General features: G+C 36.9%; 1 protein-coding gene across 7 annotated transcripts in view; it reads right to left on the reverse strand.

The window, feature by feature from the left end:
• The window catches only part of LOC107085517 (platelet endothelial cell adhesion molecule-like), a 26,264-nt gene extending 11,110 nt beyond the window's left edge, over positions 1–15,154 (reverse strand). For 2 of the 7 annotated variants that reach the window (XM_015375872.1, XM_015375874.1), the window contains exons 1-11: positions 14,947–15,154; positions 14,831–14,848; positions 9,609–9,905; positions 8,425–8,697; positions 8,073–8,345; positions 7,637–7,906; positions 6,109–6,387; positions 5,408–5,680; positions 3,288–3,392; positions 3,142–3,172; positions 1,548–1,627 (exon numbers count right to left, since the gene is read on the reverse strand). In XM_015375872.1, the coding sequence (XP_015231358.1) occupies positions 1,548–1,627; positions 3,142–3,172; positions 3,288–3,392; positions 5,408–5,680; positions 6,109–6,387; positions 7,637–7,906; positions 8,073–8,345; positions 8,425–8,697; positions 9,609–9,905; positions 14,831–14,848; positions 14,947–14,989 (1,942 nt within the window). In that variant the 5' untranslated portion in view covers positions 14,990–15,154. The remainder of the gene's footprint in view (positions 1–1,547; positions 1,628–3,141; positions 3,173–3,287; positions 3,393–5,407; positions 5,681–6,108; positions 6,388–7,636; positions 7,907–8,072; positions 8,346–8,424; positions 8,698–9,608; positions 9,906–14,830; positions 14,849–14,946) is intronic. The other 5 variants (XR_001481267.1, XM_015375878.1, XM_015375873.1 and 2 more) reach the window with 3 other exon arrangements.
• Between the last annotated feature and the right edge of the window lie 1,968 nt (positions 15,155–17,122).

The following is a 17,122-nucleotide window of genomic DNA, read 5'->3' on the forward strand; positions in this document are numbered from 1 at the left end:
GTGCCTCGCCTCCCCACTGCAGCCGCTGCGGTCTGCAGATCCACAGCAGTCCGCTTCTGTTCCGTTAATTGTTAATAAACGTTTTTAACTTTCCTATCGTCTGTCTCACCTCGAATACTGGGTCCATCTACCCTTTTCATGAAATATGGAAAAACAGCAATAATCTTTCCCCTTTATGCTATTGGTATTTTATTTATATACTTTTTACTGGATAACTGGATTTTCTCTGAAGGATTCCCACTCATTCTTCTATGAATCTGTGTTCTTAAACAAGCCTTTTGTTTACAGTTCACCCCACAGATTTTCATAAACATGTACATGTTTAAAAATCAGTGAGCAGTGTTAATCTTCTTAAACCAGTAGCAATGTAGATTTAATGATGACTGTTTTAGGTTTTCTTGCAAAATCCTCGCATATGATCCTCTGTTGAGGAATTATTCCACCTTGATTCCAAGGTGAAGCTGCACGAAAGCCTTTCTACAGTAGAATACACATAATCTTGTGTTTCTATGCCAAAAGGGTATCCTTAAAGACCTCTGCTATGTCTTCAACCATTAGCAATATCTCTACTCTAGTCCCCCAGTCTGACTGTAGAACATGTTTAAACTATGCATAAGTTTTCTTCTGGGTCATCTATAGTAATGGTTTGCAGCCTCCCCCCATCTGTGCAGAGCTTCTGTAACCTTCAGGACAATAATCCCTGACTTGGCAGCTGTTTCTTGGCTGAGACTCTCACTAGTTTAATTTTAAAGTGTTTGCTTCCTTCCCACTGCCAGGCTTGTTCTGTGATGTTTGGCTTTCTACAAATTTCTTGTAGATACTTCTTACTCCAATTCTTTACCCTCTCAGATGCTGTAGTAACTTTATCTACCCTTCTCCTGCTATATAAAGGCCTTCTTAAAGTCAGACATGCAATGTACAATACTGTCAATGGTTGTACTCAGCTACAGCTCAAATTGTACAAACTGCAGGGTTTAAAAGTTCCCAGCTCACGATGTATGATCTTGCAGTTTACCACCTGATGCTCTGATGCAATCTACCTGCTCACACTGTACGTCCAAAAATGAAACTCAAACTCAGCGCCGAGAGATGGTGCTGGTTGGACTCATCAATTTGGAAGAAGAAAAAGAAGAACTCCCTTGTTTGCATAAATGCAGTGAGCATAGTTCTGGTAAATCGTCTTGTAGACGCTAGTTTGATTGATTGACTTTATTTATCTCACAGTGGAGAAATTTACTCCACCTGGTCAGAAACCTTAAGAAATAAAGTCTTTGCTCTGTGTAAAGTGCATGGGACCATGTTGTGAAACATTATAATTGCATAGGGGGTAATCATCTTTTACTTTATGATAAACATGCTGTGCATGCAAATAGAAATGAATAAAGTGAGGTCACCTCTATCTGACCTCTGCAAGCATGGATTAATACTGTGAGTTTATAACAAGACTGTATGTGATGAGTGTTTAGGGTGGGATGATGGCTGTTAGATGATAAATGCTGAACAGGCCTTAAAGTGGAACACGAAAAGAACAGTAAAACCCAAGCTACCTGTGGCTGCATTATAAACCTCTGTGTCGTGGGTTAGAGTCACTGCTAAAGAGTCCTCTGATTTAGGGCTCGCAGGCTTTCTGAGAAATTGTGAAAATGATGTCAGCTGCAGGCGAACGTGATGTCAAGATAAAAACTAATTTCTTAAAGATGGTAAAGAAAACTGCCTGATGTTTTGCATGTTATAGACATGGAAATTATGTTTAACACTCGGGAACACCCACTTTCTTTTTTGTAGTTGTTAAATCTCCCCTAATTAAAAGTTATGAGCCAAAACTGCATCAATATTTAACCATTTTTATTTCAATACTAATTTTAAAGCCAGTTTTGTATCTTAAACAAGAGCAACAGCAACCATAGAACTATGGCCTGCTTTTTAAAGTAAACACCCATCTAGCAAAAATAATTGCCAACATTAATATATACCTAAAAGTTTTTATTTCTAGCAGTTTCCTTTTATGCCTTGGAGCTCTCATCAAGGTCTTTGTGTCGATGCAATCCCTCCTAAAACCACAATTTAAATAAATAGGCACTTCTTTACATAGTAAATGACTGTTAAACAGGACTTAAAGTTTACAATGGTTTAATCTAAATCAGAGAAAAATTAAGAGCTTTTTATAGCACTGGGCAAAAATAGTCTGCACACGTCACCGGCATCAAAAGAATGAAAATGAGCCCAGAAAAACATTTTCTGATCATTCTTATATATTAGTGTCACCAATGTTTCACTCGGTGCATGATTATCTTTTGTGTGTCTTCATTTGATCGTATCACAAACCATGCCTCTTCTCTTTTATGCAACTCCCACATTGAGATATGAACATGGGGTTTTTTCTCAACCTGCCCTAGAGAAGAGTGACATGTAATATCTATATGGGCTATTTTATCTTTTTTTTTTATATATAGCTCTATATCTTCATATTTTCCTCCTCTAACCTTGTGATTTACGTAGTAAAAAAGGATTATTGTTACCCTGACAAACAGAAAACATTAGAATATGTACCTTATATTATAACTATGAGTAGAAAAAATATATAAATTATGAAGAGAAGTACACATATTTGTTAAATTGAACAACCTTGGTCATTTTAGGGTTTAAAAAGCCTCTTCATGAATGATAAAGAATAATCCAAACAGTTTGTTCATTATTATTCTGTCTCTGTTACTGCTATAATATATGAATTATTTTGAATATTAATCAAACATAAAATAAATATTGAAAGATAATAATAAATAATTGAACTTTGTTGATCTTACATTGAAGAAATTTACCTCTGCTCGGGGAGCAGTGGGCTGCTATCATGGGGCGCCCTGGGAGCAATGGGGGGGTTAAGGGTCTTTGCTCAGAGAGCCAGAGCGGCAGTCTGTAGGAGTGGGGCTCGAACTCAGAACCTCAGGATTCCAAGCTCTATGCCCTAACCACTAGGCCACCACTCCCCTTAGATTACTTTTTTTTGCCTAACAAACATGCAAAACACCCCAAATCCAACCTTACAGTTGAATCCAAACTCTCTAAACCACCGGATAAATCCAAAGACCAGTTCCTGAAACATCTAGCACATTCAGGAGAAGTGAAAACTCAAAGCCAACTCACACTGACAGTTCAGCAGCTGTGTCTCTTTTTCCTACAATAAGAAAGGATAATTCAGAAGAGAGGGAGGGGCAGCCGGAGGAGGAGGGCTGGTTTTTATTCAAAGACATAAGAGGCCTGAGTATCTGGAGGACTGTAGGTGTTTCTACCTCTCCTGGATCTGATGAACAGCACAAAGCCCACCATCACCAGTGAGGACACCCCCAGTATTATGATCCCAGGAATCAGCAACTTCTTCCACATGGCCATGCCCACTGCAAAGAGAGGCACAAAGGACAAAGGCTAAGTGGTAAAATAAACAAGTAGAAAGCAATTTTTGATGAACAAGGGGAGGAAACAATTTCATTAATGTATTAAATTCCGTCCAAATATTTTTAGTAAAGAAAGCAGGACTACAGGGAGGCTGGGAAGTTTGTGACCCTTTCATAAGTTTCATTGGTTTTGCATCATCAGAATAAATCAAACATTAATGCGGGTAGATAACAAAGATAAAATAATAAAGCAAATGACTGTTTAGATGAGCGAAAACATTTTCCAAAACAGCCAGCTGAGTAAAACTAATGGGATCAGACTGGGTCTTCAGTCTGCAGGTTGTCAGGCTGGTTGATCTAAATATTAATTAAAGAGCTACAAAAAAAAACCCAAAACAGTTATGATCTAAAAAAAAAAAAAAAACAACAACAAATATATCAGACAGAAAAGTCTCATAAAACCCTATTTTATGTATTTTTGAATAGCTGGGTAGACTATGAGAAATGACCAGTGTTTCCTGTTCAAGAAGTGGTTAATGACAAGATCATCACAAAGAAAGTGTGTGTGGATTGTGGGGGTTTTGTTTGTTTTTTTCCTGCATTTTGCGTCATATAAAAAGCTGCACAAAAGGTATTTCACCACTTATAGATTACATGAGTTTTCCTTTTTGTAACATTTAAATATTTCGAGCCGTCAGGTTAATATTGGATAAATATAAAGCGAGCAAATGAAAAGAACACCTGTTTAGTTATAAAGCTAACTGTTTTCTGTGTTAAATTCATTTAACACTTCAAATTAAACATATTTGTTTGTTTAAAGTTCCCAGCAATGCCTATGCCTGCTTAAACTTGACTTAAAGTTCAGAAAGCTGATCTGCAACATGAGGCAGGTTTTAAAATCTTACAGAAAGTAACTCATCAAGAAAACAAAGTCCCTGACTTTTATTAGTCTGGAAAAAATGACAATATAGGATGAAACCATTGCTTCTTTAGCTAATTTTTTCGATCACTTGATTAACAAATCGGACAGCAAAACGTTCCCTAAGAATATATTATCCAGGAGTTAAACCAGGTTTGGCTAAAACTTTGTAAAGCTCTGGAGATCATATTCACAGACAGCAAAGGTTTTTTTTATCTTAAATACAAAATGTTTTACATATAGTTTTTACAATTTTTGCATAATTACTGCTCTTAGTAGATTGCTTTTTCAGTTAATAGCATTTTTTAGAGTCTGTATGATCCAGTTAACAATTAATAAATTAGTTGATGATTGTTTCAGTAGCCCTGCGATGGACTGGCGACCTGTGCAGTGTGTACCTCGCCTCTCGCCCAGCTGGAGATAGGCAACTGCACCCCTCACGACCCTGCTTGGGATAAGCGTGACGGAAAATGGATGGACTAGTGGATTCTTTCAGTAGTCTATTCATTACGATTAGTTGTATTAATTGTTTCAGCCCTATTTTAGAACAATAACTAGGGAATCACAGGGAGAAGAGAAAACACAGGAAATTGTTTAAATGATCATCTCAAAAGGGGCCTGCCAAGCATAATTACTCAAAGAGCCCATTAACAACTCATGTAGGAGGTCACAAAAGAGCCTGGAAAGCACTGCAGGTGTCACTTATGTACAGTACATTGGTTGAGGTCAGGACTAATAATTGATTAATAAGAAAGACAGATTCAATAAAAAAAAAAGGCCAAAACAAAAAAAAGTTGGGCATAAAATAAAGGCTCGTCTCATACTGGACATAAATAGGATCTTCCGTTTACAGAGAAATGGGTTTAATCCTTTAGGTTTATCTAGAAATATAAAAACTACGGACGGTTTAAACTGATAAAGACAACTAACTGGAAAATATATTTTTTTTTACAAACTTCCCATAATTCTTTAACCCCATTAAAGGTATTAAAAATAAGAACAGATTAGACTAAAGATCCTGTTCATCACCTAGTTCCACGTTGGGATTTAGAGGATAGACTGAGAAAGTGGAATGATGCCGAGTTAAAATCAGTCTCACCTACTAAATCTACTCTGTTACTTTCAACAGAGCTGGCACGGTTCTCAGCTTTGCAGTAGTATTTGTCGCTGTGCTCTTTAGACAGAGTAAAAGGGTAGTCTGTGGTGTTGATATTTGTAGTTGTGTCTTGCAGCGGCTTTGAATGGCCTTCCCTGAACCACCAAACCGTTACAGGCGGTGTGCCTCTGAAAGAACAAATCAGGGTGATCGAATTTCCCTCGGAGATGTCGCCTGATATTGGAACAACCATCAGATGTGCTTCGGTCATAGGCTCTAGGAAAAGGAAAAACAGGAAACGTTAGTCAGCTAGATTTAATGGGGAGTTGAAAGAAAAACAGTTTTACATCAACTTAATTTGACCTACAAAGTGAGTCACCCTGATTTGTGTTGCTTTGTAAAGGGTAGCTCTCATCTTTTCATTTTACGGATAAAAACAAAATTGTACAAAACATAAAAATCAAGAATAAGGAGTGAACAAAACATTTTGTCATTAATGAGCAAAACCACTTATTATAGCTAAAAGCCCGTCTGAACAATAAAGCATGGTGGTGACACCATTATTCTGGGTAAATGTAAAGCCTCTTATGACCCGAGGAACCTACTCCGCTTAAAAGAGCAGAAATACCAGTGAAGATAGTTTCCGTATAAAACAATCTGAGATTTTGACCAAATACATTTTACTTGCAAATATAGATATTTACCAATGACAGCGGCGTGGAGTTTGGCACTATACCGAGGCTCCCTGTCACCATTACTGGCACTGCAGACATACTCATCTAGTTCTCCAGGCTCACTGATGAACACTGTAAAATTAGCAGGTTTACTGAACTCCTGAACTATAGCCATTTGTTTTTTTTCTTTAGCCCTCCAGAGGGTGTAGTTAATCGGCGGGGTGCCTGTTTCCGACTGACACAAGATTTCAGCATTCTTCCGAAGGATTGCATTGCCAGAGACTTTAATGTCTGGTGCAGAGACGGGAACTAAAGAAAAGAGAAACAGAAAGGCATAATGAGTAAAAGGCAGAAAAAAATATGCAAAAGCTTCTCTATAACAAACACAATTATAAGGAAGGAGAAAAAAACAACTTTACTGATGCAGAAAAGTACAGTTCAACCTAAAAGTATTCACCGATCTGCACCTTCTTCAGATTTAGTGAGGCCACATGCCTTATTCCAAAGGTTATTATATTAACCTCATTCCTCAAATATCTAGATACTATATCCCAGTAGGGTGACAGATTTAACTAAAGGGTTATTAGGTCATTTAAATGTGATTTAAAAAAAAATGAATAATAAGAAGGTTTTTACTCAAAACAAGCAGAACCAAGTATACAATTCTCACAGTCAAATGGGGTTGATGGCTTCTTGTGATTCAGACCAGTAATGCAGTGTAAAATACATTGCTCTATATAGTGGATGTGTGCTCCAACCCTCACTTATTTGTCCTTCTTTAAAAGCTAAAAAAAAAGTAAAAAAAAAAAAAAAGGTGTTGATGGAAGGGAATAATTTGGTCTTAATGTTGCTCCCACTGGGACAAACTCACAAAGAAAAAAAAATATACTAGTGAACCCCAGGAAAACAGAGCTGTAAAATGCATCACCAATGCGTAATCAATAATTAATTATTTAACACAAGTAATATAATTTTTCCAACAATCATTAACAGCTTTCCCCTAATACTGCTCTAACACGCCACACTAAAATTTGGTCCATCATCCAGCATCTTTTTTTTTTATTTTTTTTTTTTAGCATAAATAACAATAATAGCAGTTTTTTTTTATGATGGTGGAGAAAGAGAACAACCAACACAGCAGCAACAAGCAAAAAACCAAAACGGTGGCTGAAAGCTTTAAAACTCAAGAAAATTACCTTATTATATTCAATATACTTATATATTTAAATATTTAATAGGTCTGTGTTCAAATTAGGCAAAAAAAAAAAAAAAAAAGAGGAATTTGTCATGTAATACATTTATATTAATCTTAAATTTTGTGTACAAGGAGATGAGTTTATGGCTCACCTTCATCAGAATCAGTAATATTTCTAAACTAAACCAGCTAACATGCGCTCTGGAGTACTTGTTATGAAGAAAATGGATAAAAGAAGGAAAACGGATGCAAAACAAATTGACCTTGGTTTGAAATGTAAAAGGATAAGAAAAAATAAAATCCCAAAGACCAAATGGTGAATGCTGTCTTTTACCACAAGAGAAAACTAAAAGGTAGACTCACCTTTAGGACCAATAGTCAGCACATTACTGGTCTTGTTGATTCCCTTTGCAGAAGCTGTACACGTATAGTTAAAATCAGTTGTTTTGGCATTGCCAATAAATACTCCATTCTGTTGTATAGTCATGTAGTGATCAGAAGGCTTTAGACTGTAAACCGGCTCTATTTCACGTCTGTTGTGTGAAAATGTCTTGCTACTGCAGATAAGCTGGATTGAATCCCCTTGAAAGACTTCCAAAGGTGACATCCTCAGGGTGGGCACAGAGAACAGCTCTGTAGACAGATTATTAAACAAACAGTTTTTCATCAGATGGTTGATATTAATAGTGTTGAGGCTAATATGATAAACTGTTTTAGTGAAGTAATCTACTAACAGAATAACATTAATAACCACATAGACTGAGAGATTTCTATACGATTTTATTTTTTTACTGCTCACCGTTTACTGAAAGCGTCTTGTTGTCCCTTTTCTCTACTGTATTGACAAAGATGCTGCATTTGATGGTAAGCTCTGGGGCTCCTGAAGGTGTAGTCCAGCTAACATGGAGGAATGTGTTTCCTCTCTTGATCAGTTCTGTGCCCTGACTCAGGAAGAGCTCTACACCAGGGTAGTCCTTAAAGGAACTGTTAACCGAGCAGGTGATGTTGAGAGTGTCACCTTCATAGATGTTATCCTGAGGGGAAATCTTCAGGACTGGTGTGAGGGATAGTTCTGTGGAAGCAGAAACCCATACACTATGAGGTGAAAAGAAAAGCTTGGAGGAAAGGAAACATGTGGAGACTCAACATACCTTTCACTGTAACAGTGACAGCATTGCTTTGGTCGGACTGATATAAATCAGGCATGATGGAGACAATGTAGGAGCACTCAATAATGTGTTTCCCAACGTCTTTCAGGATGAACGTTTCTTTATTAGAGCTTGTCCAAGTCTGTAAGTCTTTTGAATCTTTGAAGAAGTTATATTTTAGGTCTCCGGTTTCATCCGGTGCTGAACACGTGGCCGTCACATATTCTCCTTCAGTCACATTAGTTTTGTCAAGGTGAAGAATGGGCGTCGACATTCCTGAGAAGTAGTAAACATCATAGGAATGTGAGAAAGGCTCAACGCAAACCAAAGACTGAAACAGATCCCGTCATCTGAGGGTTAAACAACTTTAAGTCATATCAAAGTTAGTTATTTCTTCAATATACAGCAAGGAAAAGAACTATAGAACATTTGAATGTTTTCTCTCAGCTGCTGTATTTATAAAGAAGCTACAGACATGAAATTATCTTCATGTCCACAACAATCTACGTAATACAAAGGAATTAAAAATCAAACCCTGATATGGGGTATTGTGTTTTATAGTTATATGGCAGAGGCCACAGATAAAAAAATCAAGAAAATGGCTGATGTCAATTAGCGTTTAAAAGCAGTCCTCCTTCCTATATCCATACTGACAGCCTACAGTATGTTATCTCATTAGCAAGGTATAAAGATAGATAAGAGGACAGAGCTCTCTCTTGATATTTTCACCATTGGGAGGTGGTATAAAATATTTTTTGCATAACCTAACAAGGGGCTTAATGTGCTCTTTTATTTTTTATTTGTTCTCTAAAAGAGAAATTACCCAATTGAATGAGTTAAAAACACATAGAAATAACAGGGACCGCTACAATAAAAGCAGATTAAATCACTTCAGTCTCTGTTGGCACTTATTGCACAAAACTCCACTGGGGGAAAAAAGCTTGATTTGTGCAAAGTGATTAATTAGACTATGGCTAAAATGTGACATTCGTGACATCATCAGACACACCACAATAACTGAAGGATGGATAAATCGAAGTTTTGAAATTCTACAAATAAAGGAACCCAGTGGATTTTGAAAAAAAAAATGAAAATAAGTTTATTATTATGGCTTTTCATTAAAAGAAAATGCATCAGCGTTTGTTAAAATGTGAAATAAATCAAAACCTTTGATAAAAAAAACCCACCTGTCACTTTTAGTGTTGCAGATTCACTGGCCATCTCCTGGTCAGAAATGCTTATGTTGCACTTATATTTGCCACTGTTGGAGACTCTGACATCATGAAGTTGCCAGATAAATTCATCGGAGGAGCTGGTTGTCTCCTCATGGATAACGTGGTCACCTCTGTATATCTCATACACAGGATTCACTGTAGCCTTCCCAAAGGTGAGAACCGTGGCTTTGCATCTAAAAGTCACCGTGGAGCTTCGACTCACATTATCACTGGGCTCGATGGTCAGCTGCACGGAGGTTATTTTCACAGCTAGGGTGCAAAATACAGAATCATGATTAGAATAAACCTTAATATAATACCAACATTAGAGAGTTGCAATCAAAACTACTCAGTGGATAATTGGTTCCCCAATCCTATCAGATCTTTACAGGCTGTAGAAAACTCATAACACCCAGAACTCATCTCTCTTTCTTCAGACTCACAGTAATAAGATCCTGACCAAAAGACAAACACAGCTTTTCTCTATGGGTGTGAAGAATTCTGCTTTAGGAACATACATTCACCATAAGATGGGCTGCTGCTAAATGATTTACACACCCATCAATGCAGATTATCCATTAAACTACATATTTAATCATAACTATATCTAAGCAATCTATGGTTGAGAACTTTAGTTATGAACCAAATGAAGGAGCCGTTTAATAATTTAGTATGAAAATGGACAGAAAATACACCGATAAATATTTCTTCCAGTTACAGGGAGGAGGTACAGATCGGCACACAGGTGTCGGAATGTCAATATATTTCTTCTGGGAAGTTTTCCTCCAGAATATCCAATATATTTCTTCCAAGAACTAACCATCAGCATAGGCCTAATGTATTTCAAGCTTTTACTGAGACTCAAATGTATAGGGGAAGATTATCTCGAATTTTTGAAAAGATTCTCCACTTTTTAAAAAAAAATGCACACGCACAACCCTGTACCTCCTGGGAAGAAACACCCATTAAACGTGTGCAAGAGCATGCATGCACCATTTCTCCTCGTGCACGCTCTGTTTTAAAGTAACTGTTTGCATCGCTCATACAAGCTTACTTTCCTAAAGCACAGTTCTTTTTTGTGGGTGGAGTATCTATATACACAAAATTAAATATATTGTCATTACCTCCAATCCACTTAAACATTTACTTAAATAGGAAACAAAAGTTGGTTATCTGATTGAATCTCATATTTCTGAGGGAAGTGTTTTAAATTACAATTGATTTGTAGATACAACCATTGAAGGAGCTTAACCCTTTTTTTTTTTTACACAGAAGTTATTTGCTTAGTCATCTAGGAAGCATTTCATGTTTAGCCAATGCAGACAAAAAAAAAGCATTATTTAATGGTTTGCCCACTCATGGTCCACGTTGATGTAAAACTTGGTTCACTGAAAAGTTTCCAGATGAACCCTCATTGGTTCATACATTTTTTTTTTATATGGTGGTGTGGGTGAGATGGTCCAAACGGGAAAAACTAGACGCCTAGACATACAATAATACCAAACACACATCAAAAGTGATTTATAAGGCGACCAAGCTTAGCAAAAATATGCTGAAAGGCTTAATAGAAGTGTCTGGCAAAGAATTCTATTAACTCTGTTCAATATACTCTAAGAATTATGCTAACAGTATGTTTAAAACAAAACCATGTAGGTTCTCTACAACTTGCTAAGGAATATTTATCAAAAATATTGATGGAGATGTATGTACCTACATAAGCCTGTATGTATAAATTCAACCCCAGTGATTTATAGATAATCCACAACTAATTTAGGATTCTCCATCCTTCCTGGAATGATTACAGCTACCAAAGTGCATGAGTCACATGGATATCTGACATCATGCTCACATGTGAGAACTGTTCCCATTTTAATACCAGCAGTAAGCCTAAGTTTTGCTACTTTTCAAGTAGAGAATGAAGCACATTAGGGAAACGGAGCTTGAGGAGGAAAACCACCAGATCCAGCCGTGTGTTTGCTGCTGTGACTCAGACAGGGCTGTCGAGGTGCAGACAAAAAAAAACCTTGAGCAGGCAGGAAAATCACTTTGTTAAACAAAAAGGTCACTCAGGAGACTTAGCACCATTTCAGGGCGCTCTGATTCTGGCTCACATCCAACGTCATTCAGCAGGAGCTGGCAGGGTTGATGATGGGAAACCAGGCACGTGGAGGCCTCAGATTTACTTCTGGGTTTCCAAACCAAACCTTTATCACTAAGAGAAGTGCTTCAATCTATTCTATTAGTTCAACCTAATAGAATCACAATATGATAAATTTAAATGGAATTATAAATATTAATAGACATGTTAATATATTTTAGAATTTCATTTTGATAATGTTATATTTTATAGAAATAAATCTCTGTAAAAGACTTTCACATTGTCCAAACTTGTTAATAAGGAGAAACCCGCCCCCCCACTCAAAGAAACTGCAGCTGAATATTTCAGCTCTGCTTCTATGATGATTAGTGGCTCGTTTTTTAGCCAGTAGGCCGACACAAAAGGGGGTATGAGAGAGACATGTGGGAAACGACCACAGGTAGGTCTCGAACCCAGATCGATCGCGTCAACGACTAAGGCCTCCATACATGGGTCGTGCGCCCTAACCGCTGCGCCACATGGACACCCCATGATGTCTATACTTAATAAATAAATACTTACAATAAATACAAATACTTCCTAAATACAGTATTTGCTACATGTATCAAGAAAACTTATAGATATGTTCAAAGCCTGAAGAAACAACAAGAAAAGAGCAAACCAACCAAATCTGCTTGCACATAAACTGGAAACAGAGATTTGGAAGTTTAAAAAAAATTAAACTGTAGGAGAAACAAGACTATCTAACTCCCAGGCAGGGAGAGGGATATTAAAACATCTCCACAGCAATTTGGCAATTTATTTTTTGTGTGTGTGGGTAAATATTGGAGGAAAAAAACAAGTTTAACAGGAAGGTTACTCTACTTTAAGTCAATTTAGGTGCAAATAGAGGGAGAGGGGGTATGAATAATTTGATTCATTGATAAATTAAATTTTATTTCTTCATATCCTTTTTCATACAATTTACATGAACTGGTGTCAGTTCTCTGGCTTTATATACCGACAGGTTTTTTTGGTGGAGGGTTTTGTTTCTCCTTATCTTCAGGTGAATTTAGTTAGTTTGGAAATTGGTGTTTGGTTTAGTTGATGATTACTAGTATTTTTTGTGTGTATTTGGATGATTCATTTATTGCTGTTTGTCAAATTGTCTGAAATAAATTCCTATTCATTCTTTCATTCACGCTAAGTAAAATAAAACATAACCTTTAGTTTTTAATGTTATTTTGGATGTGTTAGGTCATTTAGTTTTACGAACATTGGTTAGATTTTATAAATAAGATATTTACAATTTTTGTGTTTTTACTTTCTGAAGTTTTGGACATGTTCACACAATTCTTTTGTATGTGTGTATATATATAATAATAGTCTTTTAAACTGTATATCTTGGGTGAAAATCCAAAACCAGTTTGCAAGAATTTCTCCTGAAGGAACTGAGTAGCAGAGTTTGATTTTTTTGGTGTTTCTTGCCACACATCTTTCCAGCCTTTCCAACAAAAACTCAATATTTGAGTCTATGATGGTTGCTCTAAAGAATCGACTTTAGCCTCATAACTTAAATCTGTCCATCCGCCCAGACGTGCGTACTCTTTGTTTTCTGTTCATTCAAAGTTTTAATGCGTGTTGTTTGCTTTGTGTTTTATTATTCAGCTTTATTTTTACAATATTCTCCTTATTATAACTGATCAGGGTTAGAGTTTCTGTTCATTTGGAAGATCCATTTCTCCCTAAGCTTTAATGTTCTCACTATTGCCTTCATATTCCAGCATAATAATATTTCTTTATAATGGCACATAGTTTGTGAACTGCACCAATTCTACTGGTAGCAAAACTAGCAGAAATTAGGGAACAATGAAAAAAAAAAACTATGGTTTGATTTAATGTCAGGCAGTGATAGATATGTGGTTTGGACTCAGATTATTCTAAACCAAAACTGATGAAGTTTTAAGTAACTGGTCATTTCAGCCACACGATTATACCGACATAAATAGTAAGAAGGTGGAACTGAATGAAAACCACTTAAGTTTTTTGGATACAGAACAAATCAGTTGGCTTTTCTTTTTTAACTGAAAACAAATAATCTTTTATTAAATTTGGACCTGAGAGACATGGTCAACACATGCAGTTACCCTCTAATCTCGGATTGCTAATTATATGACTTGAAATGACAAAACCAGAATCGCTGAAATTTTGTCATTTTATATAAACTCTGATTTTTTTTGGATTAACAATTCAGGCCTTTTAGTTTAGTGCCCAAAATCCATCCATCCATCATCTGACACGCTTGTCCCAACGGGGTTGCGAGGGGTGCTGGTGCCTATGTCCAGCAGTCAATGGGCGAGAGGCAGGGTCGACCCTGGACAGGTTGCCAGTCCATCAAAGCACCAAAAATTTGCAGCAAATCTTTATCTTTTTTCTACTCTTAAGGTTTTTTTCAAAGCTGTGAACCATCTTTAGAGAGAGAGAGAGAATTTTTTTTTTAACATGTATTTTCCTTTATTCATTTATTGGGTTTTAGAGACACTAGTGCAGAAAAAAAAAAAGCTGATTTCTGAGTTTTTCCCTCAATAAACCTTTTAATTTCAAAAGCATACGAGATTATTTCTTATATGGATATTTTTTCCCATTATCTTAAGCAAAATATTTTCCAATAAAAAGGCCAGAAATCAGCAATGTGAAATCAAATAGACTATAAACAGGTTAGCTGTTTTAAACAGAGAAATAGAAGTTTAAGCAGAAATGTCTCTTCCATCCTGCTTTACAGATTTGAATCTACGGCTGATGTGAGCAGACTCACACCTTCCATCCCAGATCAGCTCCGGAGGCGTGAGACTCTGCTCGGCCACTAGTTCCCAACACTTCCCACCACAACTTTTCCACCACAGCAGACATCAGCGATCAGAACACTGTGATAACAGCCACCACTGTTTCCATTGACAGACAACAGTGTTTGCAAGTTTTAATGAAACATAATATATGTAAACCAAATCTAAGATCAATATAAATGCCCAGACATGAAACACTTCTATCTGCTCAAGCCAAAAACAATTAATCTATTTATATGACTGTTTTAATCCAAATGTTATTTATTTAATCTTACCTGTATTCAAAGATATCCCTGAATGGAAGGGTTGGAGAAAAACAGAAATCATCAGGTTAGTGAGAGTCAGATCAACCATCTCCTCTTTGAGAGCGTGAGAAGGTGAGGAGTCTTACAGCTGAACAGGAGAGTAGAGGTGAGCAGTAGCAGAAGGCCCATCCTGTCTGAGGAACTCCTGGTGCTGTTGGCTGTCCTTCAGGTTAAAGAGACTAGAGCTGCCTTTCCTACGGGCGCCGTGTCTTAACTTTTGTGCACGGTGAGGATTGACCAGGATCTGGTGGGTGGCAGCAGACACTGAGGTGGTGCTTTACCTCACCCAGTGGCGGCAGTTATCAGTCCAAGCAGCATCGACTTGGCTTAATTTGACAGGAAGTGAGTGTTGTTTCCTCAGGATGTTCGCGCCGCCTGGCTCTTTGCTGTTGTGGAATGTTCTCCTCCAACATGCAGTGTGTGGGTTTGTGTATTGAAATGGTAATGGCAGTGATTCTGGACTTTCAACCTGTGACCCCTACATGCAGCAGAATGGCAGCTTCTTTGAGATAACACTTTCTCTCAGACATTTTCATATTTAGAGGCAGAAACATGACATAGAAGTGACATAAAAAAAAAAAAAAAACCTCCATTTGTATAAGAAGATCCAGCAGATTTATATGCTATATACCAGCTTTTCTGTACGACACAGACGATGATTCAAGCTAACCTCTAAAAGAGTTAAGGATCTTTTCCATTGGAGCCTCCACTCTGCCAGGACACGGTTCTCCATATGGATTTTTGGTAATATCACATCTCAGCTGCTTTCTTGAGCCCAGGATGTCTCCCAACATTAACAATAAATCCTTTGCAGATTTCAAAGCAATATTCTGTTAATAGACAGACATCTGTATCTTGGGCATACCTTACTAAACTTTTCAGTGTATGGTTTACAGATAGACAGCTTCAAGCACATCAGAGAATTGGCTCTCTTTTTTTTTTTCCTCTTAAGAGATTAAAGCAATAAACAAAAAGGACATCAGTGTGAGGATCTGTGTAAGCTTAGATTTGGTATTTTTTTGGAGCAACAAGTAAAAAAAAAAAAAAAAGTATAATCTTTTAAAGCAACTTCTTCAGGCTTCCTGATGTTTTTCTTTTAGTTTTTCTTTAGGTCTAGCTAATTTTTGCTTTAATTTTATTTTCTAGTTGTTGACGGTTCTATATGAGATTTCTTTATTTCTTCACAAAACCAACTGATCTAAATATTAAGCAATCAGAGAAAAAAATAAAACTACAGTTTTCCTACCCAAATCAGTCAGGTAAAGAACTGATTAAAATTAGATTTAAAGCTGTTAATTTCTTGTCATACCTTTAGTGTCATGTTTTGATGGAGGTTTTCTACTTTTAGGGAGACAATTACAGCTAATGAGCATTTATGCTGCACAATTATATTTGCCTATCAGCTTGAGAGCAACGTAATATTTCTTTCGGGCAGTGTTTTAAAAGAAGCCTTTAACTACAGCAATGATGCAAGAACATAAACCTAGTTTTTGGATTCATGACAGAATATCAAATTTTTTTGTAAAAACCTAAAGCTCTTCAAAGTTTATCTAAACCCCATTGATGGGAAACAGAAAGGCCTCAGAACCAGTGCTATACAACAATTGATCAGACGATTAGGTTGCATCAGAAAAGTAACTATTTTCACTAATATATGAAAAAACAATTTGCATAACAATAAACTTGGAACAACACTGACGCTCTGCACAGGACGGGTGAGAACAGATTTTACCTACTGAGACAGAAATCTTTAAGGGAGCAGGGGAGGATCCTGATGACCTTGCTTAGCTCTGTCATCACATCAACAATCTTTGATAGTTTGGTATGTTGGAGCAGCAGATTATTTGCAGCTGAGATGAAATAGTTGGAGGTTTACCAGGATGATCAGGCCTGTCCAGATGATCCCAGGACATTGTGCAAGTGGTGGGAAATGGGAGGACAGTGAAAGAATAAATAGTCACTGTTGGATGATACTCTTTGCACGATGTTGTTAAAGGAGAGCTCCTTCAGTGAAAGACTGCTGCACCCTTGGTGTACAAAGAAACAACCTTTGCAAAAATTAGACAGACATGCAAAACACTTGCAAAGAACATGCAAAGAAAAAAAAAAACATCAGCACATGCAAAGGAAAAAACCGTGCAAAAGATGCTGCAATCACAGAAAATAGGGAGCAGGAAAGTGCAAATATGTGGCAAACATGAATAATGCCAACAGACGTGAAAAGGGAAATGCTGCATGGTGCTTCAGGCCATTAGGGTTCAT

This window comes from Cyprinodon variegatus, unplaced genomic scaffold, assembly GCF_000732505.1.
Source record: "Cyprinodon variegatus isolate N-32 unplaced genomic scaffold, C_variegatus-1.0 Scaffold126, whole genome shotgun sequence".
In the NCBI taxonomy this organism is placed as follows: Eukaryota; Metazoa; Chordata; class Actinopteri; order Cyprinodontiformes; family Cyprinodontidae; genus Cyprinodon; species Cyprinodon variegatus.